We start from the raw sequence: 26,095 nt of genomic DNA on the forward strand, positions 1-26,095 counted from the left end.
GAAAGTACTGTTTCTATTTTTGCTGATGATACTAAATTGTGCAGAACTATAGGTTCCATGCAGGATGCTGCCCTTTGCAGAGTGATTTGTCTAAACTGGAAAACTGGGCAGCAAACTGGAAAATTAGGTTCAATGTTGATAAATGCAGGTTATGCACTTTGGCAAAAATAATATAAATGCAAGTTATACACTAAATGGCAGCGTGTTGGGAGTTTCCTTAAATAAGAAGGATCTTGGGGTTTTTGTAGATAATACATTGTCTAATTCTGGGCAGTCTTGCATAAAAAAGGGCATTAAAAGGGATGAAAACATAATTATGTCTCTTTATAGGTCCCTGGTGAGGCCTCATCTGGAGTATGCAGCGCAGTTTTGGACTCCAGTCCTTAAGAGGGATATAAATGAGCTGGAGAGAGTGCAGAGACTAAGTGCAACTAAACTGCTTAGAGGGAGGGAAGAGTTAAATTATGAGGGGAGACTGTCAAGGTTGGGGTTGTTTTCTCTGGAAAAAAGGTGCTTGCGAGGGGACATGATTACACTTTACAAGTACATTAGAGGACATTATAGACAAATAGCAGGGGACCTTTTTACCCATAAAGTGGATCACCGTACCAGAGGCCTCCCCTTCAGACTAGAAGAAAAGAACTTTCATTTGAAGCAACGTAGGGGGTTCTTTATAGTGAGGACAGTGAATGGAATGCACTGCCGGGTGATGTTGTGATGCTGATTCAGTTAATGACTTTAAGAATGACTTGGATGATTTTTTGGACAGACATAATATCAAAGGCTATTGTGATACTAAACTCTAATTCAGAGCACACTCTGGGCTGCTGTCACTTACCTGAGCTTAGGGATAGGCTCATAATATACAGACTATAAATATAATATTAAATTGATAGTACACGGCTAATTAGGAATTATTCACATTACATGGCAGAGTAGAAACCAGTGCACTTTGCATCAGAATCGATTCATGATCAATCCTATAACATTAACTTCATGTTTGTAATGATTTCTGTTTACCCCTGTAGGGGATATTCAGTTATCTGAGATCACTTGATGTAAAAGATAAAGTTTATTTGACACAAGTGGATTCTGAACTCACAAAGAGTCAGAACCCTGAACAAAGTAATCACAGGGTTTTATAGAATTGGGAATGTATGACACGAGAGCGTACAGGTGCAAAAGGGAGTCACTGGTGAGAGAGCTCAGAGATATTTCTTCACAGCACAGAAAAACAAAGAACTGCTCTTATAGCCAATCAGGTGGTTCTGCCTCAAGGCCAGGGTACCAGTGACCAAGGATAGCTTGAGAACAGAATCCATCCAATTCAGGGGGCTCAAGGGAGAATCTGTATACATAGAATTTCATTCTCTCTCAAGCTTCTCAAACAGCTGCCCAGTGCACAATGCACTGCACACACATACAATGCCACTGATATACAAACATAGTCTACCAGGATACACGTTAGGGAGCTTCTGGGGACAGCTTTGAAGGCCTGGGTCATTACTATTATAGGAATTCCAATCCTTTGACTAGTACAGTATGTTCTGCAAATAAAATACAGCATTTCTAGCCAGAAAACTTTTTAGGCTTTAGTACTTTAGTTATAGCTTGTTTTGACTTTGAATGTGAATTTATGACACTTTTTATAAGGTGGAATTTTCTTGGCCCTATGAGGGATGGTTGTTAAGTGAAAGAGAGTTGTGATGGTTCCAGGTAATTCCTGACATGGCATAATGTGTTAAGCCATATATAATTGTGAAGATTTATTTTCTCTGTAAGATACCAGAGATGGTAGAACATACCATCTGGTGAACATAATTCCACTATTGTGTTAAAAAATTGTCATCATAATGCTAAGGAGTTTTACACTGTATGAACAGCTTCCTTCTCCATCATGCTTTTTTGTGTTTTGGATAAGAATCAAGAGAAAATTGCCCATATTGGTGTCTTTATTAGATTTTTGTGGCACAGGCAGGGAAGAACACAGCCACTCTGTGAGCCATTACCTTTGTGGATCCAAGATAAACAGAAGATTTTTAATTAGAGTGTGGTTATTTATGGTTCTAATTCCATGTTTCTACCATGTTTCTTCTTGACATCATAGTTTAGTCTTAGGGCTAGTCCACACGGGGAGATAGCCACGCGTTTGCGGTCGCGGCGACAAAGCGCCGCGCCAGTCGCCGCGACCGGCGCAGGCGACAGTTTTGTATGGGCGCCTATGTAAAAACGCCTGTGCTAACCACACGAGGCGATGCGCTTTTCAACAGTCGCCTGAAAAAGCCTAGCGCGGCGCTTTGTCGCCGCAACCGCAAACGCGTGGCTATCTCCCCGTGTGGAATAGCCCTAAAGGTCCTTTACTCTCCAGGGAATCCTTTCAAAGACTTGTAGATCAGTGGTCACATCTAAATGAAATGATTATATAAAGATTAAACAACTGTGAGCTTTTAAGGTCATCCTAAGAAATACATGGACCTAATCTAGATATAAATACATTCACAAGAATGAACCTGTGTCCCCTCTGCAGTAGTTGAATGGCAATGTTCCCCTGACAATTTTTCAGTGTTGACCTTGAGCCTGTCTATTTGCATTCATGGCGTCCCATCAAATATATGTCAATAACAAGTGCTTTTTTAAAAAAAATATACATAGGAATAGCAACTGCAAGTTCCAGGGATGAGGACACGCTTTAAGAGTCCAAGGTCAACATTCTTCCATTCTACTCTCTTCTCCGGGTTAATGAAGGTTGTTAAAAGGCCTTTGGGGACTGAGGTTGGATATTGTTGATGTTTAGACTAATATATCCTAATAAAATATCCTTTATTTATAGACTGAATTTTTTCCTCACTGGGTGCCATACGTTGTAAATATGTGAGAATTTAGGTCTTATTGTATTGAAGGTCCTGGATGTGATGTAATGCAAGGGTAACTAGGAGCCAGTGATTCTTGGTAGATGGCATTTGGATGCTGTGATATTGTTCAGATACCATTATTTGCTCTAATGCATCACAAGGGGCATCGGAGACAAGGTGATGAAATGCAGAGGGCACTGGAAGCCTGCAGGATCATCAACTGCTTATGATTCAACCCATCCAATAGTTATCAGCCCTAATTATTTTCCCATAGTCTTGTGTTACTGTCACTACGTCATTTTACAAAATCCTGATTAGGTGCCCATTTCACTCTCCCTATGAAAGGTTAAGTTCACCTTACGATTAACTTTTAAAATGATAGAAATAATGGAGTTATACTATAACAAGGTTTGCAATTGGTCGTCATTTTTATAAAGTGTTAAATTATTTAATTCAGTGCCAGGCCAGTGTTTAGGGAGGCAAGTAGTGAGAAAAATACTTCAAGGAACTAAAACTGTAAAGAATTAATGTAGATGTGTTACACTTTAGGAATCATTTAATTTAAATCATTAATTGGCATAAGTGTCAGAGCGCTAAGGGGGAAAACGCATATACCTTATTGCTCCTTCATGCTTGACTTATGGAAGGTGCAAATCACAGCAGCCCGATATGACCTCCCCCCGCAGGGCTTCCTAACTTGTGCTCCTGAGTTCAGTCTGGTCAGGAAGACCTGTGCCGACTTAGACTCATTGACTGGCAGTCCAACATGCACTCGGCACCCAACTCTACTTGTAATGGGTTAACTTACCTTCTTACCCAGGGAAACCACAAAAAAATGTAAGTAACATCACTCTGAAGGCAGATCAACTGGATAAGGGGAAAAAAGTCACTTATTTTGGGGGGAGATGAGAGGGGAACACAACCACACTTTACCTTGTTAGCAAGGCAGGGTACCCATAGACCACCCGCATGGTCATAGAATTAGAGACTTTCCTGACGGTTCAGAGACCTGAGGCAAATTCTTTGTTATTGAGGGTAGAGCGCAAGGTGCCGAAACATGACGGAATACACCTGTTACATTTCTTGCCTTCCACATCATAAATCACCCCCATAAAATTATAAAAAAAAAGACCAAGGACACTGTTGCTTAGATTGCTTTCATCAAGGTACTAAATAGGGCCTACTTCACTTTAAGTTTTCTCCCATACATCATAAAAACATTACAGAAGAGTAGGGTTCGTTTACAAACACAAAATGCTAAATTTCTCCAAACAGGCCAAAGGGGTGCATTGGCACTAGCCACAAGTTACAAAGCAGCATGTATGGACAGTGGTACATCTGTGAATACCATCAATGTACAGTTAATTTTGCTTCCCCTTCAACACTTTCCACCGGCGCTTGCTTTATTAAATCAGCCTTGCAATTCTATCAAACTCAGAATTAACCACATCCCATATCCTGAGGAAGGATAGCAATACTATATAATAACCTGCTGCCATTTAGCATAAGGCAAGTTCCTTCACTATTCTAGAGAAAACATTGTTCTGTATACTGTTCCATTCATTCTGGTGGAATCCACAAATGAGCTGTGTATAAAGGGCAGATGAAACCATACAAGCCTTGTCATGGCTGCTGTATAATAACAAAATATTTCAGTTGAACTGTTAAATGAAGGTGTCGTTATAAGATCTAGGGTTTTCCATTCTCAGGCTTTTTTGGTGCCGTATAGTTATGCAAAGGAAATTTAAGTTCTGCTTATTGCTCCCTCTGGAACCGAGGATAATACATAGAGGCCTCTGAAGGAAAATTGCTTTGAATAATGCATTTTTTCCTCCAAATCAGGAGCTATCATCAGATGACATTATTTTCTGGATGAGTGCATATTGTATTTCAACTGAAAATATCACGTCCCAGCCCGTAGTGATTGCAGAACTTGTTTACTAAGGGTTAAATATGGAACCAATGGAAATTAAAAATGGAACCAATGGACTTTCCTAGATCAGGGTCTCAGCTGCTGGAATAATTCTGGTAAGGGCAGTGGGAAATGAGTAAAGTTGTATTATACATGCTAGATGGCTGGGTAAAGCAGTTATAGAGGTGCCCAATTGAAATTCTGTACCCACGACATTCTGACAACTGTATAACTTGACTAGTAACTCATAGCAACCAATCAGCAGATAGCATTTACTGGTCAGCTGTTTAAAAAGAAAATCTCATTGGTTGCTAAAGCTTACAAGACCTGGGCAAACTTATACCATTTTATTACATTACCCACTAAGCCCTATGTGTTTGTATTTTGCCATGAGTAGAGCTTTGGGAATGCTAACGGTCCTCAAGACTTAACTGTTCTCATCATTTCTTTCTAATCCTACAGCAACTTATGGCAGCTATTAATGCGGGGATCATACCTATAGGAAATACCTCCCATCAGAACAGCCACTGGGATTTGGGAAGCTCTTTTTTCTTCGCTGGCACCGTTATTACTACTATAGGTAGGACATTTGCTTTGTTTTTTATGGAATTAAAATGGCTTGGCTTGTGATGGCTGAAAAAGTGAACAATGGGCAGATAATGTCTTGAACCTGGTATGTAAGTAGGGGTTGCCTTGCATTTAGCTCTGGTGTAGCCACAGCTATCTCTGATTGATGTCTCAGGCTTCGCAGAAAGTTATAAGGAGTTATTTACTATGTCCGTGGGAAAGTGCAAGAGCTCAGAGTGTCAGAGTGAGATCCCAAGATGTATCTTATGGTTTGTCAAGTCAAAGCTCTGTCGAAGTCTACAGGGTAATGCCACATTGACTTAGAACAGGGGTCCCATTCAAATGTAATAAAAACTTGGGGAGCAACACAAGCATAAAAAAAGTCCCCGGGGATGCCGAATGAGGCCTGTGATTGGCTGTTTGGTAGCCTCTATGTGGACTGGTGATATTTATTCTAAAACAAAAATAATATGTTACCATATTTCACCCTAGAGTCATTTATTTTATATAATATATGAGAGGCCTAATTTCCTGGTTTCCCGTTACAATTGAAATCCTATTTTCATTTTAGTCTAGCGCGACCTAATAGTCTTGAAGAAATTGTGGTCTTGCTATAATATATATGAAGCATTCTCAGTGGAGGATTGAAATAGTTTGGAGAGTGATTTTGTGGTTAAGGTTATCTGCAGTGTCAAACTAGGGGGGATCTGGGCCCATTGGGGCTGCTACAACAGGGGCCCACACATACCTCCCATGCGACCCCTGAACTCCCCTCCACCAACTCCACGGGGCCAGCCACAAAGGTTCACACCTCCTCCTGCCTCCCCCTCTCCTGTACCTGTGTTTCTCCTATTATTCGTGTGGGGGAATGTCAGGTAGTGCAGATAGTTTTAGGGGGTTATTTATCAAAGTCAGAATTTATCTCAATATTTTCTGCTACAAACTGAAATCAAATCCACTCGGATTTTTAACGCTTATTAATAATTACATTTTCCAGAAAATTTGCTTTGAGGGAAAAAAATCTGATTTTTTATCCGTTTTTCACGATTTTTGAGGATTTTTCACCCGAAAACTCAGATTTTTGCCAGAAAACATCAAAAAATCATTAGGAATTCTCCCGTTGACTTATATGCAACCTCGACAGGTCTGAGATTTGGACTTCTCCATCCTCTGGGTTGAATAAATTCCGAAAAATTCTTGATTTTTTTAAAAGTCCGATTTTATAAAAACAAAAAAAAAGCACAAATTTTTGCATTCGGAGTTTAGTAAATAACCCCCTTAGTTTTGGTTTTATGTGTTTGCACCATTCTGTGATGTCAGCCTTAGACCCAACAGTCTTATGGATCCCTAATAGGTTTATCTCCAGCGCCAGGTGATTGAAAATTCCCAGGCTGATGCTGGGAGTTCAATATTCCTTCACTGCCAATGTCACATGGCTTTTGTTGGGAAATGTATTTCGTGCTACACTAAACAATGCCAGGCGACTTGCTAATGTAGATATTTCCATTGCAATTTCCCACATAATCAGATGCATAGATGCATTGTATAATGATAGGAGTCCCACCTGAAACCTTTGAGGACAGTGGGAGCTATAACGAACAATAAACAGATTTAGAATCTTTCCACTGGTTGACAATTGCTCACAGACCATAGTAGTGTCAAGACTGACAGAGCTAATGAACAACGGATCTGTCACGCTTGATCTAGTCCTTCAGAATGTGAGCGCACTTAATCTGCTAATTTGATACAATCCTTATTGTGTGCGAGAAGCAGTAAAGACTGAACGTGAGCGGCAGTGGAAATGATTTGCGAAGTTGTTTCAGTGGTGTAATGAGCCGGAATGAGCATTGTAAATGTCAACGGAGAAGCCGAAGAGGTCTCCTCACTTTCTTTCTCTGCAGACATAATAAAGCCTAATGATTTGCCTTGTGGAATAATGTGGAGCAGTCTCTAGCCAGTCTGTACTGAAGACTTGTTTATACCTGGATTCATCTGCTCAAAAGAGATATCGTATTGCACTTGCTTTCATGTACAACAAAGTCAACATTCTCTTTGTGGTTAATAAGATGTGCGGTGGGGAGGTCTGAACAAGTCGGTAATTGTGTATACATAAAAATAAAAGTGTCTTGCGTAGGTTTATGGTGTCATAGGTTATATGTGCACATATATATGAAATCACAAGCATACGATAATTTGTCAAGCGTGGAACAGTAGGGCCTGGGGGCAAAAAATAGAAAGTAGTTAAAAGCACATATTGTATGGTGTCACAATTGTTTGATATTTTCAGGAATACTAAGGTTGGGGCTACTAGGAGTTGTAGAAAAATTAAGAGACCTGCAGGTTGGATATTCCTGATTTATGTCATGTTTTTATCTGTGTTTCTTCATTGCCAGGGGTTTATTTTTCTTCAGCACCAGTCCTAGTCTGAGGTATCTGGTGATACATAGCTGTCGTAGCGAGTGTTTCACAGGACCTTCCTCTAGGTTTGTAGGAAAGAGTTCACAGGTCCTTCCTTTCTCTCAGTCTTGGTGGGAAAAACAGATCTGCCTCTACATTAGGGAACCATGATACAATATAATTGCAAAATATCCTGGTCATTATGGGATATTTATAGAGTATAATATTGATTTTTGGGCCCAGTAGGACTTGTGCAAACCATTACTAGATAGTCCACATTTGATTTGCTGTAGGTTTAGTTGGCCATCTGGGAATTATTTTGCTCATAAATAATGGTTTGGTTCTCAAGACGATTTCACTTGGCTTTGCAAGATGAGTTACAGTAACAACTGCTATTGGTATTGTCCAGCTGGAACCTTTAAAGTTATTGTCAGCTTCTAAAAACATATATTTTTACGTGGGTGGCAAGAAGTCTGCAGAGGCAGCTTTATTGATGACATGGTCCTCAAGAGCTGACCTACAGAGAAATGAAAATCAAAGAAACTGAAAACTCTGTATCAGCTTAAAGATCAATTGCTGACTCCTCCACTGTCAAATGAACTCCACAATAACACGACTGTGTCTTAAAGGCTTAGAGGCCTTAAAGGAAAGGGTTGAAATAAGCAGGAAAGTCCATCTATTGAGTGCCAAGCTGGATATATGAAATTTGTTCCATACAAGGTCACACGTGGAGTGACACTTCCCACCTATCCAAAATGGTAAACCCCTTCCAAAGTTTATAGTAGATCAGCAACCCCTATGTACAAAGTACAGAATGTTTTTCATTGAATTGAATTCCATTGAAATGGAAAACTTATCTTAATTACCCAGCAGAACCCTGAAACGTGTATCTGTATAAATATCTGCAAGATGGTTCAGTGGTTTCCAGGCTTTGTGCAAAAATGGCAGCCTAAAGCTGCTAGAAGGAAGGCATGCAATTTGACCTGCAAATATAACAGCCTTTCTTTCTTTTTTCTTTTTTGACCTCACAAAACTGTAGGCTCTGCTGATCTAAGACATATCCTTTCCCTTGTTATACACTCTGCTCTCATGTTCATGAAATATTTTATTCATTCTTGAACCAGTGTGAAACATTTACCCAATCAATATTTTATCCAGTACTAAGATCTGTATGAGTAATGAAGTGCCTTCAGGGAGCCTGAGTAAGAATTGAATACTTGTATGAAATGAAAGAACAAAAGGTCATTAAACTTAGATGCAAGAAGTCCACAAGTACTTTTTATGATTATTTTCAGATTTAAGTTTTTAGATGTAAAATACTAAAATTCTAGAGATTCAGCAACTAAAAAAATCTTGAAGCCTTGAATTTAAAAATTGGACTACCTGGACTTAATTTAGCTTCCATTTCAAATATTTTTAAATACTATGGGTATGGGATCTGTTATACGGAAAGCTCCGAATCATGGGAAGGCCATCTCCCATAGACTTACCTTTTTCTCTATAATAATAAAATGAATTTGTCTATTTGTCTTTTTTAAATGGCACCCGATAATAATCCTGGTGTCTTTTTGGAACTGTGTTGTTTCCAGTATTTACACATTTAGGGGCAAATTTATTAAGGGTCAAAGTGAAAATTTAAATTCGAATTCCAATTTTCAAATTTTTTTTTGGTCAAAACTCTTCGAATTGTGAATTATCCAAACTCAATTTGAGTTTTAATTCGAATTAGAATTTCAAGATTTATGATACTCTGGCCTTTTAAGAACTCAAATTTGACTATTTGAAACCTAAAACCTGTTGAATTACTGTATAAGTCAATGGGAGAGATCCAGGGATCAATTTGATGATGTTAGCAGTCCTCCTGACATTAAAATTATAAAAACTTTATTCGAGTTTTGTTAATTTATATCTAATTCGATTTCTAATTCGAGTTTTCGAGTCAATTCAATTCGTCTGACTTTTAAAAATTACATTTTAATAATAAATTTAGAATTTATCGGAGTTTAAAAAACTCACATGAATTTGAAATTCGACCCTTGATAAATGTGCCTCTTAAAGTCATGTCCTTTCTCTCCCATAAAACCTCCTAATTATTCTTTAAGTTCTAATTTTCCCTGATATCTCTCCCTCTTGATGGAGGATTGGAATTTGCTACAGATGACCTCCCCTTACAAATAGGGCTTGATTAATCAAACATTCAGAACTCTTTAACGGTGATTGGAATTCAATTTACATATGAACTATGGCTCCTGGACAAATTAAAAATATCCGTGCAGATTTTTCCTTCCGTCATTTGGCATCTTCATTTCTGTGGCAAAACAAATTGATAAAATGGGAGGTTTGAGACAGTATTGTGCCTGCTAAGCAGGTTCTGGTCAAATCAAAGCTTTTTATATCTACTTTAATTATAAATTTGCTTATGAGAAGTGAAATTATCAGTGGTCAGAGAGCAGTAAACCGGTAAATTGATTCAGCCACTGCAGAGCTTGGAATTTTTTACTATTGGTTTGCCCTGGATAAGCTAATATATAATGATATCTAGGAGACTGCATCCTCAAATAGAAACTTTAAGGTTATGTAACACTATATTAACATATTTTTGATTAAATGCATTGCTTTATATTAGTGATATGCGCACCTTATGAAAATGGGTGTCAGTGATATATAAAAAAATACATTTTTATGTGAATAGTTACAATGCTCATTTTAACTTTCACAGGGCACTACCTAAACTACAAGGGGATTCACCTACCCAAAAGGTGACTTGTACACCGGCCATGTATGGGGTCTACTGACGTATCTGCCCAATGGGTATATGGCCACTAAATAGCTAGATATTATTTGAGCAGGTTTGCTTTTCCAACCAAAAAGAAGCTCATTGGCATGTTGATGTGGTCCTCATCCAGAAGTAAGCTCCTCTGTATTATCTGATTGTTGATCCCCGGGCCAACACCCAGATCAGACCTATTCGGCCAGTATGTGGGTGGTTAAATCAGACCCAGATCCATTTGTTTAGTGACCTTGCCATGTGTGGCCAGCTTTAGTCTACATTTTTTAAATTCTGAGGCTGTCAGGAGTGCCAGGAGGGTAGGAGCCACTGGAGAAGAGCTTAGCAGTTAAAACTGCTTTAGTGTACAGCAGGAGCTCACAGGTGGTGGTAGCAGGCCGTGTTAGAGTAGAGAAGAATCCGTAGACAGGCAGAGATCGAAGGGCAGGCGGAGTTCAAGCAAACCAGAAACAGGCCGAGGTCAGAAGGCAGGCGGAGTACAAGCGGTAGTCAAAACAAGCAGGGTCGATAGGCAGGCAGAAGTCAAGCGGTGGTCAGAAACGGGCCAAGGTCAAAATCCAGGAATCAAGTTCAAAGAGAGGTACAACAGCAAAGGTTCAGGAGCAAGGAAAATAATCACCAAGCGCTGTTTGCTTTTTTCGACGAGGATAAATAGGGACAGATTGGCGCCAAACGTAAGGACGCAGCGTCAGGACGCTGTGCGTCAACTTTAGCGCGCCCGCGACCGTCGCGACGCGCGCGCGCCCGAATGAACGGACGCGCGCCCGCGCAAAGACGCGGGCGCCGGAAACAGACGCCAAGGATGCGCAGAACCCTGCACACCCCTGCGCCTGCGCCCACGAGAAGACTGAGCTGCGACCAAAGGTACCTTACATTGCCCCCCCTGAGGGGCGGCCTCAGGACGTCAAAAGCAGGCTTGTCAGGATATTTCCTATGAAAGGCTGTGGTTAACCTCGGAGCATGAACATTGTTCTTTGGTTCCCAGGAGTTCTCTTCATTTGGAAAACCTTTCCACTTGACGAGGTACTGCAACCTTCTGCCACGAACACTGGAGTCCAAAATCTTTTCCACTTCAAACTCAGCCTCGCCTTGACAAGAGATAACTGGAGGAGGTGGAGACACACGACCTGGAAAGATGTTAGGCACAAATTTTTTAAGCAGAGCAGCATGAAACACAGGATATACTTTAAGAGAGTCAGGAAGTTCTAATTCAAAGGACACAGGATTAATGACCCTCTTGATAACGAATGGACCCAGAAACTTTGGAGCCAACTTCTTGGAAGGAGTAGCGAGCCGAAGATTCAAAGAAGAGAGCCAAACCTTGTCACCACTCTTGAATTCAGGATCCTTCCCTCGTTTTCTGTCTGCGAAAGTTTTGAAATTTTGTTGAGCCTTACTTATCTGTTCCTTCAAAAAAGACGTATTTTGTTTAAGAAACTCCAAACGATCTTGTAATGCAGGAAGGGTCACCTCAGAAAGGACATCTGGAAACATGATAGGATGAAAACCCAGATTAGAAAAGAAAGGAGTCTGGCCAGTAGAAGAGTGCATAGAATTATTATAACAGAACTCAGCACATGGAAGAAGTCACACCCAATTGTCCTGCAAATAGGAAGAAAAAGTACGAATGTATTGCTCCAGCGTCTGATAGTCCTCTCGGTCTGCCCATTGGTCTGTGGGTGATAGGCTGAAGAACGAGACAAAGAGATACCAAGGGATTTACACAACACAGTCCAAAACCTAGATGTGAATTGGGTACCGCGATCAGAAATAATTTCTTTAGGAAGACCATGTAATTTAACTATTTCTTTAATGAACACATCCGCAGTCATGGCAGCAGAGGGGAGCCGGGGAAGAGGGATAAAATGTGCCATCTTGGTAAGGCGATCGACAACCACAAAAATAGTATTGCACCCATTGGATGGAGGCAGTTCAACGATAAAATCCATGGAAATAGAACTCCAAGGTCTCTCAGGAAGGGGTAAGGGACGGAGAAGACCCACAGGTTTGTTGCAAGAAGACTTGGATCTAGCACAGGACTCACACGATCGCACATAAGCAGTGCATTCTTTTATTAACGAGGGCCACCAAAAAAGACGTCTGGCCAATTCTAAGGTCTTTCGAATACCAGTGTGCCCAGCTAAAGGATGATCGTGAACTATTCTCAAGGCCTCCACCCGAAGATTTGGTGGAACCACCAACTTATTGTTCCTCAAAAGTAAATCATCTTGAGCAAAAATATCTTCAACACCAGGATAATCTGTTGGAGCTTGAGGAACCTTCTTTAGACGATCAATAAAAGAAGACTGCAGAAGTAAAAATGTCCAGACTGAAGAATTGTATCAGGAACCATGGACACCTTCTCCACCGGAAAAACTCTGGACAGGGCATCAGCCTTTGCATTTTTGGCCCCAGGTTTGTAAGTTATATGAAATTGGAAACGAGAGAAAAAGAGTGCCCATCTAGCTTGACGAGGATTTAAACGCTTTGCAGATCTTAAGTATTCCAAATTCTTATGGTCAGTGAAAATGATAAAAGGATGGACAGCTCCTTCCAATAAATGACGCCACTCTACCAAAGCACCTTTAATCGCCAACAACTCACGATCTCCAACATCATAGTTCCTTTCAGTAGGAGTTAACTTCTTAGAGAAGAACGCTACCGGATGTAAGTTGTCTTTGGGGCCAGCTCGCTGTGAAAGAATTGCTCCAATAGCTACCTCAGAGGCATCCACTTCAAGAACGAAAGGTTTGGAAACATCGGAATGGACTAAAATGGGAGCAGAAATAAAAAGTCTTTTAAGAAGTTCAAAGGCTTGTTGAGCAATTGGGGACCAGGAAAATTTAATTTTACAACTTGTAAGATCTGTGAGAGGTTTGATGATGGAAGAGAATTTATTGATAAACCTTCTATAAAAATTTGCGAATCCCACAAAATGTTGAACCCCTTTTCGGTCATTCGGGGGTGGCCAGTTAATAATCGCCTCAACTTTCTTAGTGTCCATCTTGAAACCTTGACTAGAAATTCGGAATCCTAGAAATTCAATGTGAGATCTCTCAAACTCACACTTAGAAGCTTTGGCGTAGAGAAGATGTTTCCTAAGACGAAGCAGAACCTCACTCACATGAGAACGATGATCTTCTAAAGAATTGGAGAAAACAAGAATATCATCCAGGTATACGATGACAAATTGATCCAGTAAGTCATGAAAAATATCGTTGATAAAATATTGAAACGTGGCAGGAGCGTTACAAAGGCCAAAGGGCATGACGGTGTATTCAAAATGACCATATCGGGAACGAAAGGCAGTCTTCCATTCGTCCCCTTCACGTATTCGAATCAGATTGTAAGCACCCCTCAAGTCTAACTTAGAAAAAACTGTAGCACGACCAAGTCTTTGAAACAGATCAGAAATGAGCGGCAACGGGTAACGATTCTTAATTGTCACCTTGTTGAGTTCACGAAAGTCAATGCAGGGTCTTAGGGAGTGGTCTTTTTTCTCGACAAAAAAATACCTGCACCGGCAGGAGAGGAAGAATGACGTATGAAGCCTTTAGCCAGATTCTCATCAATATAGTCCTTCAAAGTAGCTAACTCAGGCTCAGATAAAGGATATATTCTTCCAAAAGGGATGGATGCGCCAGGGAGAAGATCGATCGGGCAATCATAACTCCTATGGGGAGGAAGTGAGTCAGCCGCTTTCTTGTTAAAGACATCAGCGAATTCATGGTAGACTTGTGGGACAAATTGGAGAAGTTCATCATCGGAAATGGTTGCACCAAGCATCTTTGGAGGAAAACAATTCAAACGACAGTAATCCGAGTTGAAGAAAACTGTTCCAGCCTGCCAGTAAATAGTTGGATTATGACCCCTCAACCAGGGAATGCCAAGAATTACGGGAAAAAGAAGGTTTTCCATCACATCAAACTTTATTAACTCAGAGTGACCTCTTAAAGAAGAAGCAAAAATATATGGGGTTTCTTGCGAAACAGAACCAGAAGAAACAAAATTACCATCAGCCATTTTAACAGGTATTGGCTGGGCCTTGGAAATAAAAGGAATCTTGTATTGACTCGCGAAGTCTTGGTTTATGAAGCACCCACAAGCTCCGGAGTCGATTACGGCATCCACCTCAATCTTTCTTTGGTTCCACTGCAAAGAGAGACGTAGAAGAACATAAGACTGGAGAGAGGGAACCAAGGGAGTATTAGAAGATTGCTGTGAGAGGAAATTACCATTGTGTCGAGTGGGGCAATTCCTTAACAAATGTCCAGAAAGACCGCAGTATAGACATAAATTTAGCCGTCTTCGCCGCAGTCTTTCCTCCGTGGACAGGGTCTTGCGTACCACCCGATTTGCATGGGCTCGCCATCAGAAGAAGGAGAAACAAGACTGGAGGAGGAGCTGTAGGAAGCACCCATTCATGGCCCCATGCCTGACTTGGCATACTGGACCCTCTTTCCTGACGTCTCTCCCTTAATCTTCTGTCAATCTGGATGGCAAGAAGAATCAACTCTTCCAAAGAACCAGGAAGACCCACTCTAGCCAACTCATCCCTGAGTTGATCGGACAAACCCTTGCGAAACTGATGCCGGAGGGCCCTGTCATTCCACAAGGTGTCTGGTGCCCAACAACGAAAGTCCGTCACGTATTCTTCCACAGGTCTACGGAGTTGACGTAAATTACTGATAGCCGCTTCAGCAGTCTCTACTTTATGAGGATCCTCATAGATCTTGGATAACGCCTGGATAAAGGAATCAGTGGAGGCAAGAAGAGGGCTATTCTGTTCCAACAAACGATGAGCCCAGGCTTGTGGTTGCCCTTGCAAAAGGGAAATCATAACCCCCACTCGGATTTGATCTGTGGCATGAGAGTGGGGCTTGAGGGTAAAGAGGAGGCGACAACCATTAATAAAAGTTCTAAAAGTCTTAGGATCGCCAGAAAACTTGTCGGGCATCGCTACCTTGGGTTCCCCATGTGATGCACTAGCAGCTGCAGTTCCCGAATCCGACTGTCCTGAAGAGGAAGGAGGCGAGGCAGCAGTGGACATCCGAATGTCTTGAAGTTGTTCTTGGACATTCTGATAGTCTCCCCGAAGATCCCTCACAATGTGGGTCAGAGCAGCAATCTGTTGAGACAGATCGACTAGAGTTGGCAACTCTTCTGATGGCTCCATTCTGGCTTGGTGATTCTGTCAGGAGTGCCAGGAGGGTAGGAGCCACTGGAGAAGAGCTTAGCAGTTAAAACTGCTTTAGTGTACAGCAGGAGCTCACAGGTGGTGGTAGCAGGCCGTGTTAGAGTAGAGAAGAATCCGTAGACAGGCAGAGATCGAAGGGCAGGCGGAGTTCAAGCAAACCAGAAACAGGCCGAGGTCAGAAGGCAGGAGGAGTACAAGCGGTAGTCAAAACAAGCAGGGTCGATAGGCAGGCAGAAGTCAAGCGGTGGTCAGAAACGGGCCAAGGTCAAAATCCAGGAATCAAGTTCAAAGAGAGGTACAACAGCAAAGGTTCAGGAGCAAGGAAAATAATCACCAAGCGCTGTTTGCTTTTTTCGACGAGGATAAATAGGGACAGATTGGCGCCAAACGTAAGGACGCAGCGTCAGGACGCCGTGCGTCAACTTTAGCGCGCCCGCGACCGTCGTGACGCGCGCGCGCCCGAATGAACGGACGCGCGCCCGCGCAAAGACGCGGGCGCCGGAAACAGACGCCATGGATGCGCAGAACCCTGCACACCCCTGCGCCTGCGCCCACGAGAAGACTGAGCTGTGACCAAAGGTACCTTACAGAGGCTCTACTAAGCCTAATATATTCAGAGCTTACAATTTAGCTCTACCAAAGCCTATTTTAGAGCCCTTATACTGGCTGGACCACATTCATGAGTTTCTTGGTCCGAACCTAAGCTGGTCATATATGGAGAGATCCAAGGTCACCAAATGAGCACCAATAATTGAGGTATACAAGCATACAAGATCACCTAAAGAGTGGATACATAGAGCTGAGTTTTACCATGCCACAATGCAAATTCAACTGCTCAAAGAGATGGCAGTAAATACCACAGGTATCAGATTTGATAATAGTGTGGACATTGTTTCTGAAGCATTACCTTAAGCTTTGATAAATATTGCACCTTCCATGTCTGCCCAATTTGATAATCCATCCCCTATGTTATCTTACAGAGATCATGTATGCAGTTATGTAACTAGATATTACTCGGCCCCACAGCAAATGTAGGGCCCCCAACATATATACCAGAGGTTGTCCTTTTTTTACAAATATATGTTGAAATTGCTCATTATTTAGGGCCTCGTGGGGGCCCTATACTTCAGCCACAGCCACAGGGTCTGCTTCCTCTCTAGATACGCCCCTGCATGTATGCAATAGCTCAGAAATAAGCATTCAGTACATCTTATATCAATCAAACAGTTTGTACAGTATCCTGCCTTTCTAAATTGGCTCTTACTCTGGGCGCACCTTTTGACAAATCAATAAACAGCCATTCTTTCTAGAGTGGTGCCAATTATCCTGTAATGTTCTGTGCATCCTGCAATTCCTTATAATTAGGCTTTGTAGATTGGATATTGTTGCTTTCCAGTAGATTAATCGATGAATTACTCATCACCAAAGGGTCTGTATGATCAAGTATAAAATTGATGATGGGGCGATATATATAGACCAAGTTGAAAAGGTTTACAGACAGTTCTATGCAAGATGCTGCCACACACAGGGAGCATAGGGCAGACAGAGTATGACACACACAAGGAGAATAGGGCAGGCAGAGTATGGCACACATAGGGAGCAAAGTGCAGACAGTGTATGGCACATACATGGAGCAAAGGACAGGCAGAGTGTGATACACACAGGGAGCATAGGGCAAGCATAGTATGGCAAAAATAGGGAGCATAGGACAGGCAGAGTATGGCACACACAGGGAGTATAGGACAGGCAGAGTATGGCACACACAGGGAGCATAGGGCAAGCAGAGTATGGCACACACAAGGGACATAGGGCAGACAGAGTATCACACACACAGGGAGCATAGGGCAGGCAGAGTTTGGCAAAAATAGGGAGCATAGGACAGGCAGAGTATGACACACACAGGGTGTATAGGGAAGGCAGAAAAGTGCAGGAGACAGGGAAACCTATCAGGCCCCAAATGATACGGCTTTTAAAACTGTCTCATCTTAAAGCATAACAAGCCCCGATGCTGATTCATTTAACAACCATATGTTACATGGCAGGTTGCACATTCATTGTAATTCTGTTGCTAAATTGATAGCTATATCATCAGTAAGTATAAACTGTATCAGCGGTAGCCCTTCACAAGACTAATCCTTCCCTGAACAATATTGTCTTACAAATACATTACCGAATGTACTAATGAAGTCATTTAGTAAATAGCTGTGCTGTTCTGAGATGTTTGTGTTGATGGCAGTATAACTCACAGCTTTATTAGCATTATGTTTATAAGCAGTGGAATCATGGGGGGGGGATTTCACACTCAAGTCAATCTCGGCAGAGGTATTTTGGACATAGCTTTAGATTTTAATAAATACAGCAAGTGAGCAAAGGTTTACATAGTAACATAGTAGGTTCGGTTGAAAAAAGACACACATCCATCAAGTTCAACCTTACGTATGTATATAACCTGCCTAACTGCCAGTTGGTCCAGAGGAAGGTGAAAACCCCACCCCCCCTCTCCAATTTGCCTCAGAGGGGAAAAAATTCCTTCCAGATTTCAAAATGGCAATGGGACCAGTCCCTGGATCAACTTGTACTATGAGCTATCTCCCATAACCCTGTATTCCCTCACTTGCTAAACACCATCCAACCCCTTCTTAAAGCTATCTAATGTATCAGCCTGTACCACTGATTCAGGGAGACAATTCCACATCTTCACAGCTCTCACTGTAACAAACCCCTTCCCAATATTTAGGCGGAACCTCTTTTCTTCTAATCAGAATGGGTGACCTTGTGTCAGCTGGAAAGACCTACTGGTAAATAAAGCATTAGAGAGATTATTATATGATCCCCTTATATATTTATACATAGTTATTAGTGATGGGTGAATTTGCAGCAAAATTTGCGAAACGGCGAAAAATTTGCAAAACGTTGCTGGCGTCTTGTTTTTGACACCGGCGTCCGTTTTTTTGACGCTGGCGTCCGTTTTTGACACTGGTGTCAGTTTTTTCGCCAGCGAATTTTCACGGGCGTTTTGTGAATTTATTCGCCGGCAGGGGAATCGCGCGAATTTGCGCCTGGCGAATAAATTCACCCATCACTAATAGTTATCATATCACCCCTTAAGCGCCTCTTCTCCAGCGTGAACAATTCCAGATGGTTGACTTTTATGGAGGCTCCTTGTTCAGCCTCAGTGCTATATTGATTATGCATCATACAATGTATACAATTAGTGATGAACAAATTTTTTCACCAGTTAGAAATTCCGTATTTCCGCACATTTTTCAGCGAAACTACAGCAAAAAATTCATCATAAAAAAACACCCATTGACTTCAATGCATTTAGAACAATAAAAATTGCCGCGCACATAAAAAATGTTGCTCGTTAAAAAATTGACTTCGTCATTTGTCGAATTTTTCAGCGAAACGGGACAAAATTTGCTAAACACAATTCTTGAGCAAATCTCATCGGAACAAGTCAGAAAACCGTCAGAAGTCAGAAAACCGGGTCAAGATCTGAATCACTCTCATTGTTGACATCTTTGGATCAATCACTAAAAGTTGAAAAAGAGGAGAGCACTCATACGCAGATTAACCGCTTGTGATTATTTATTATTCATGCTGCTTTACACGACATGTTTCGGGCAGGTGTTGCCCTTTCTCACTTGAGAAAGGGCAACACCTGCCCGAAACATGTCGTGTAAAGCAGCATGAATAATAAATAATCACAAGCGGTTAATCTGCGTATGAGTGCTCTCCTCTTTTTCAACTTTTAGTGGATATCCTGGGATGATTGGTACATCTCTGTGAGAGGATTGATGCATACAACTGAGAAGGAAGTAAGGCAGAGCGCAAATCTACACAGTTTCATCTTTGGATCAATACTGGTGGCACCAAGATTTGCACTAGTTTGTGAATTGCCATTGCAGTTACTCAGTATAAACTGGAGTGGCTCACTGCAGACTCTATACATTAGCGTTGCATTTGACCCAGGCAAATCTCGCTTTACCTAATCAGGGTTCATTGTCTCCCTGTGCCTAACTTGGATTTAAATGCTTCTCTGGACCAATCTTTTTTAATTAATTAGTAGTAAAAGTTAAGTTTTAACCTTGTTCCGTGGGTTTCAAGGCTCCTGGATGGGGTGGTGCAATCTCAAGGGTTAACTTTTTCTCTTCCTTTTTCTCAATATTTATCTCCTTAACCCTGCACACCATCCGCTGGATTTCTCAATTGATGGGTGGTGCTCCCTTATCTTGTTTGTGATCACTTCGCCAAATAAAACCTGCCAAAGTGCTATGTTAGCCTATGGGGACCTTCTAGAGCATTTTCTAAGTTTTTTGAAGTCAAAGAAATATCGTTCGATCGATAGATGAAATCCTTCGAATCGCTCGATTCAAAGTATTTCATCGTTTGATCGAACGATTTTACTTCGACCGCAAATGGCTAAATTCGATGTAAAAAAAACTTCGACTTTGATATTCGAAGTTGAAGTATTCCAATTCAATGGACGAATTTCAAAGCTTTTTCTACTTCGAAATTCGACCCTTGATAAATCTGCCCCATAATGTTAAATAAGAATGCACCTGAACTTAGACCCAGTAATATATATATACATATATACATACACACATATACACATACATATGCAAGTACACATACATATACAAACGTACATTCATCTCCATTTAATCCGAGCATTATTAAATTGTATTGAATATAAAGAGAATGTAAACCGCTTTTCAAGAATAATAACACGTTACATCGAATTCGGATTTCATACCGCAAGGTATTCTAGTTTTAAGATGAAAGATCCAATATACTTCTCTTCGAGACAAAATTTTAGATAGATCACCTCCCTGGTTATTGAGATAAACTTTTTCTATACCTTGATACTGAAAAAGTTCAAATCTCCAGCGTTACACAGATGAAAATGTTTAGAAACCTTAGTCTCTTTTTTGGTTTTTATATCGGAAATATGTTCTCGAATTCTTTCCTTCAATTTAAGTGAGGTTTTGCCCACATATTTACTCTGGCATTTTAGACATGTAATTAGGTATATCACATTTTTTGTATTGCAATTAATATAATGTTTAATTTTATGGATTTTGCTGTTTACATTATCACTTTTTTTCATGTATGGACATACTACATATCTCTTTTCTCCGCATATAAAATTTCCTTTTGTCACTAGCAAGGTGGTGTGCGATTCTTTTTTGGTATTGACCATACTAGGAGAAAGCATGTTATTTAGAGTGAGACCAGTGAGCACCACGGAGCGATCCTCTTCCGTCTTCCTTTTTCTTCGTTTGGCTGCGCATGCGCAGTAGAGCAGAAAGCCAAACTTTAACTAAAAAGTCGCCTATATTGTTCAACTGCGCATGCGTCTGCCCCGGGAAATTTGAAGAAAGAAGAAGCCGGTAGAGGATCGCTCTGTGGTGTTCACTGGTATAACCCCAGGCCAGTGTAGTTTTCCCAGTCAATACAATCACTTGGGGGTGCCTAATATTTGGCACCCGCAAGTGCACAAAGTCTTTCCTTCTCCTTTAAGAAGGCATTAAGTATCTTGGACCATATTCCACTCCTTTCTTTTTCTTATGATGACTAGTGATGGACGAATTTATTCGGCAGGCGCGAATTTGCGCGATTCACCGCCAGTAAAAAAAATTTTGCCGCGTCGAAAAAAAAAACGGACGCCGGCGACGTTTTGCGAATTTTTCGCCGTTTTGTGAATTTCGCCCGAAATTCGCAAATTTTCCGGCGAATCGAAACGGCGCAAATTCGCCCATCACTAATGATAACGCACAACCATCCCACTTTTGTCAATGAGATGCCCATGTGCTGCCCACCCTTCCTGTATGCAGCAGCACTGAACCACTGAACACAACTCCTTGTCCTTTATTCTCATCATCATCATCATCATTATTAATTCATATTGAGCCTGTGAGTTAAGCAGAAACAACTGCACCTCATGCTGTTATAAACTCATTCAAATTGCTCCACCTTTGTAAATGGAGAAAAATTCAAACTTTGACACTTTACAAATAAGGTCTAAAGCTCCCCATAGACGCGACGATTCTTCTTGCCGAACGACCGATTTTAGAGAAGGCCCGAATTATCGTGCGGTTAGTGGGATTCGAACGATCGTACATCGATTTTTCGGCCGACATCTGTCAGGAAATTGATCAGCCAGGTCAAAAAATCTTTGTCGGTCCCAGTGTAATCTATCTATGTTTGCAGGGCCAAGCAGGCAGCTCCCCTTTGTTTTCCTGCCAAATTGGTCTTTTTAGTTGATGGTCAATTCGTACGATCGTTCTGAGAAGATCGTGGTCTCACGATCAGGATCTGATCTTTTAAAAATCTCAACATCTATGGCCAGCTTTAAGTTGTACAGGTTTCGGCACTAGCTAACATCTGGTTTAAAAATATATGCGTTGTGTATTCCATATTAATACATTGCTTTTGTTCTTCATGTAGCTCCATTTTATCTTTGAATAAAAATAAATCTGCCTAACAGATAACTGTCTTTGCATGAAAACTCTTTGTGGCTTGAGTTGACTTGTTTTTCCCATTTCCAAGATAATGAGCCTGTTTCTATAATCATTTTCCAACCAGCTGCATTACACGAGCAATCTGCTGGGGATCGTAGTTATTATTTTTGTCCAAGCCGAAGACATATAACATCATGACATCAATTGGTGGCTTTTTCCTTTGAACATTGTTTACCTGCATGTTACCAAGATAGGAATGTCACATACTCTGACATCACTCGTACCTTCTAAGATGTAACAGAGGTTTATAGTTTTGTAAGCATATTTATAGTTTAGATTTAAAGCCTTAGGTGAGAGTAAAAACATAAACGTATAATAAGAAACAGATTAGAATCTTAGGGGCTGATTTACTAACAATTAGGGGCAGATTTATCAAGGGTCGAATTTCGAAGTAGAAAAAGCTTCAAAATTCGACCATCGAATTGGAATACTTAGAAGTTTTTTTACATCGAATTTGGCCATTTGCGGTCGCGGTAAAATCGTTCGATCGAACGATTAAATCCTTCGAATCGAACGATTAGAAGGATTTCATCCATCGATCGAACGATTTTTCTTCGACTTCAAAAAACGTAGAAAAATGCTCTAGAAGGTCCCCATAGGCTAACATAGCACTTCAGCAGGTTTAATTTGGCAAAGTATTGAAAGCAAAGTTTTTTTAAAGAGACAGTACTTTGATTATCGAATGGTCGAATATTCAAACTATTTTACTTCGAATTTGAAGTCTAAGTCATACTATCCTATTCGATGGTCGCAATATCCAAAAAAATACTTTGAATTTTTTTACTTCAAAAATTCCCTCAAATTCACTTCGACCCTTGATAAATCTGCCCCTTAGAGTTCTATATTTTCACAAAATGTATTTATTATACCCCGAAGCTGGGAATAGTTCAAATTCAAAAATTCACGATCTGAAACCTTTCGAGGTCATGTAGGAGTCAATGGTAGAGGTCCCTTGAACCATTTGAAGATGTCAATAGCCTTCATGATTTTCAGGTTTTTTTTGGTGGGTTCCGCTCGAAAACTTGATCAATTTGAGTGATTCAAGTTTTTTTTTCACCTACACCTCAATCTATTGGAGTTTTTGGATTGTTAACCCAAATTGACTGATTCTAGTTTTTTACATTCAAGTTTTTTCTTAGACTAAAAAGTAGTGAGTTCATTCAAGGTCTACAAAAGCTTACAAAGCTCTAAAATTCTAACTTTTCCACTAGAAATTGTCCAAAAAAACTCATTTATCAATACTAGGCACATTTACCCATGGGCAGTAACCTATAGCAACCAATCAGTGAGTGGTTTTTTTTAGTGAAAATGCAACAATGAATGCAACAATTTGATTGGTTGACATGGGTTACTGCCCAGGGCAAATTTGCCCAGTGTTCATACAGTAGATGACCCCTAATTAACTTAATCGTGGTTTCAAAAAGTTCTAATACCACTAAAATTCAACCTTCAATAAATGGGCATCCCTGTATCTTATTAGATCGAATACAAAGCCTAAGGGGCAATTGAGAATGAAATTTATAGTAAAATAAAGGGCTGTAATTATTTATCCAATGATGGAGCACTCACAAAATCCTTATTTAAGCTGTCAGGATAATATCTTCCTTATTGAGCAGATACATGTGAACTACCTCATTTTCCATATATTTGCATATATTTATTTTTTCAATTTTATAAAGCTCAGGTGGATTATATAAAACTATAAATGACCACAAAACACATTATTGCATCATCACAATCTTTTAGTTCTATGCAGGATGTAGAATTATTTTGCCCAGTCACTTGCATAAGACAGAGGGGTATATGAAGTCAGGTTGACATCAGCATGACTTACCCATTACTCTTTTTAATACTGATACATTTTGCCTAATACTAGGAGATAAGAGTGTGACAGCTCTCCTTTGTTTTTTGTTTTTCTTCTTGTAGGTGATATTGGCCTCACACAGGACACTTGACTGATGAGTCCATTCCTAAGGTGAAGTTTATTGAAGCACATTGTACCAAGGGTGGCATCAGTGAGCAGAGACTTAGGGTTATGAAGCCATATGTTTACTTCTGATGTCTTACCACAGTTGGAGATCTTCCATTCTGTATCTTAGGAAGGTATACAAAAACAATTAGGGAAACATAGTTTATTCTTTATCTGGCGTCTATCCTTGTTCCTCAGTAACGGCTTAAACAAGTGGCCCACCATAGTGATGAAGTTGATGTTCATTAGTTGGAAAGATGAAGCCATTTCCTATGGATTTCTATGTTTATACCTCTGGTTCTGTGTTTGTTCTTTGTAGAATTGTTACTGGCTTCAGGCGTAGTTTATTCCCATTCTTTTTTGATATTATAAGCTGAAGTGAGGTTGATATAAGGTGGAAACTTCTCAGTGGGGCAAATTCACTAAGCGCCGAAGCGCCTAACGCTAGCGTCAATTCGCTAGCGTTGGTCATTAGTGATGGGCGAATTTATTCGCCAGGCGCGTTTCGCTGCCAGCGAATAAATTTGCGAAACGCCCGCGAAAATTCGCGGCAAAAATTCGCCGGCGTCAAAAAAAATTTTTTCCGAAAAAACGGACGGCGGCGTCAAAAACGGGCGCCGGTGTCAAAAAAACGGGCAACGGCGTCAAAAACGGGCGGCGTCAAAAACGGGCGCCGGCGCCGTTTCGCGAATTTTCCGCCATTCGCGAATTTCGCAAATTTTTCGGCGAAGCGAAACGGCACTAATTCGCCCATCACTATTGGTCATTTTCGTTACTTCGCAAATTCACTAACGCGCGCATTGTACTGAACGCTACCTTTTACGCTAGACTTCCTTCGCCACCTCAGACCAGGCGAAGCGCAATAGAGTAGATAGGGATTGCTTCAAAAAAATTTAAAAATTTTTCTAAGTCCCAAAAAACGCTGGCGTTTTTTCTATATTATGGGTGATAGGCTGAAAAAGATTGAAAATTTTTTTGGGGCTCCCCTCCTTCCCCCCTACATTTCCTAACTCATGGCAACTTAACTATACAGTGGGCACATGTGTAGGGCAAAAAATTTTTTATTTGATGTTTTAAAGGTTTCCCAGGCATTTGTAGTGATTGTACGTATTCCTCCATTGAAATTTGAATTTGGCGCCGTATGCAAATTAACCATCACTAGCCTAACTTCGCTTCGCTTAGCGAATCAACTCTAGCGCAACTTCGCAACCTTACGCTACCCCTGAGCGCAACTTCGGATTTTAGTGAATTTGCGGAGCGCTGGCAAAACTACGCCTGGCGAAGTGTGGACGAAGTGCGGCGAAGTTACGCCTGGCGCAACTACGAATCTTAGTGAATTTGCCCGAGTGTGTCTTTCCTTTGAAATTGTGTAGCGTGCCCATGAGTGGTAAATCGGCAAAGTCCCTGAAACCGGTAACGCTGGCGAATCTTCGCCAGCGTTAGTCACTTCGCCCTTTAGCAAATCTGCCCTTGAGGTGTCTAAACTACAGAGACAAACTCCCTGCGGAGATGCCTAACCCTCAGGGTCTCTACATTTGTGTTTTGTATTTTTGTTTGGATATTGTTTATTGTTTGTGCTTTGTTGCTAAACACAGTAGCTACTAATTCAATATTAAATGCATGGAAATGCTAAGTTAATTTGCTCAACCGAATATGCCATCAATGAATACTAGATGAGAGATAAGCCAATGAATATTTAATTCTTGATTTCTGCAGATTGGATACATTTTCTCTTGGTTAAGACCAGCAGATCCATGCAGATCTTTTGTGGTTTAACTTGAGGAATCGATTGGCAATGCTGTTAAAGGAAATTACATTTGTATTGTAATTGGATGTTGCATTGTAATGTACATTAACTCATTTGCTATAACACGAATGATATA

General features: G+C 40.8%; 1 protein-coding gene across 2 annotated transcripts in view; it reads left to right on the top strand.

Annotated features, from left to right (window-relative positions):
* The window catches only part of kcnk2.L (potassium channel, two pore domain subfamily K, member 2 L homeolog), a 74,951-nt gene that overhangs the window by 22,080 nt on the left and 26,776 nt on the right, over positions 1 to 26,095 (top strand). For both annotated transcript variants that reach the window (XM_018262591.2, XM_041562541.1), the window contains exon 3: positions 5,227 to 5,344. In XM_018262591.2, coding sequence (XP_018118080.1) covers positions 5,227 to 5,344 — 118 coding nt within the window. The remainder of the gene's footprint in view (positions 1 to 5,226; positions 5,345 to 26,095) is intronic.

This window comes from Xenopus laevis, chromosome 5L, assembly GCF_017654675.1.
Source record: "Xenopus laevis strain J_2021 chromosome 5L, Xenopus_laevis_v10.1, whole genome shotgun sequence".
Classification (NCBI taxonomy): Eukaryota; Metazoa; Chordata; class Amphibia; order Anura; family Pipidae; genus Xenopus; species Xenopus laevis.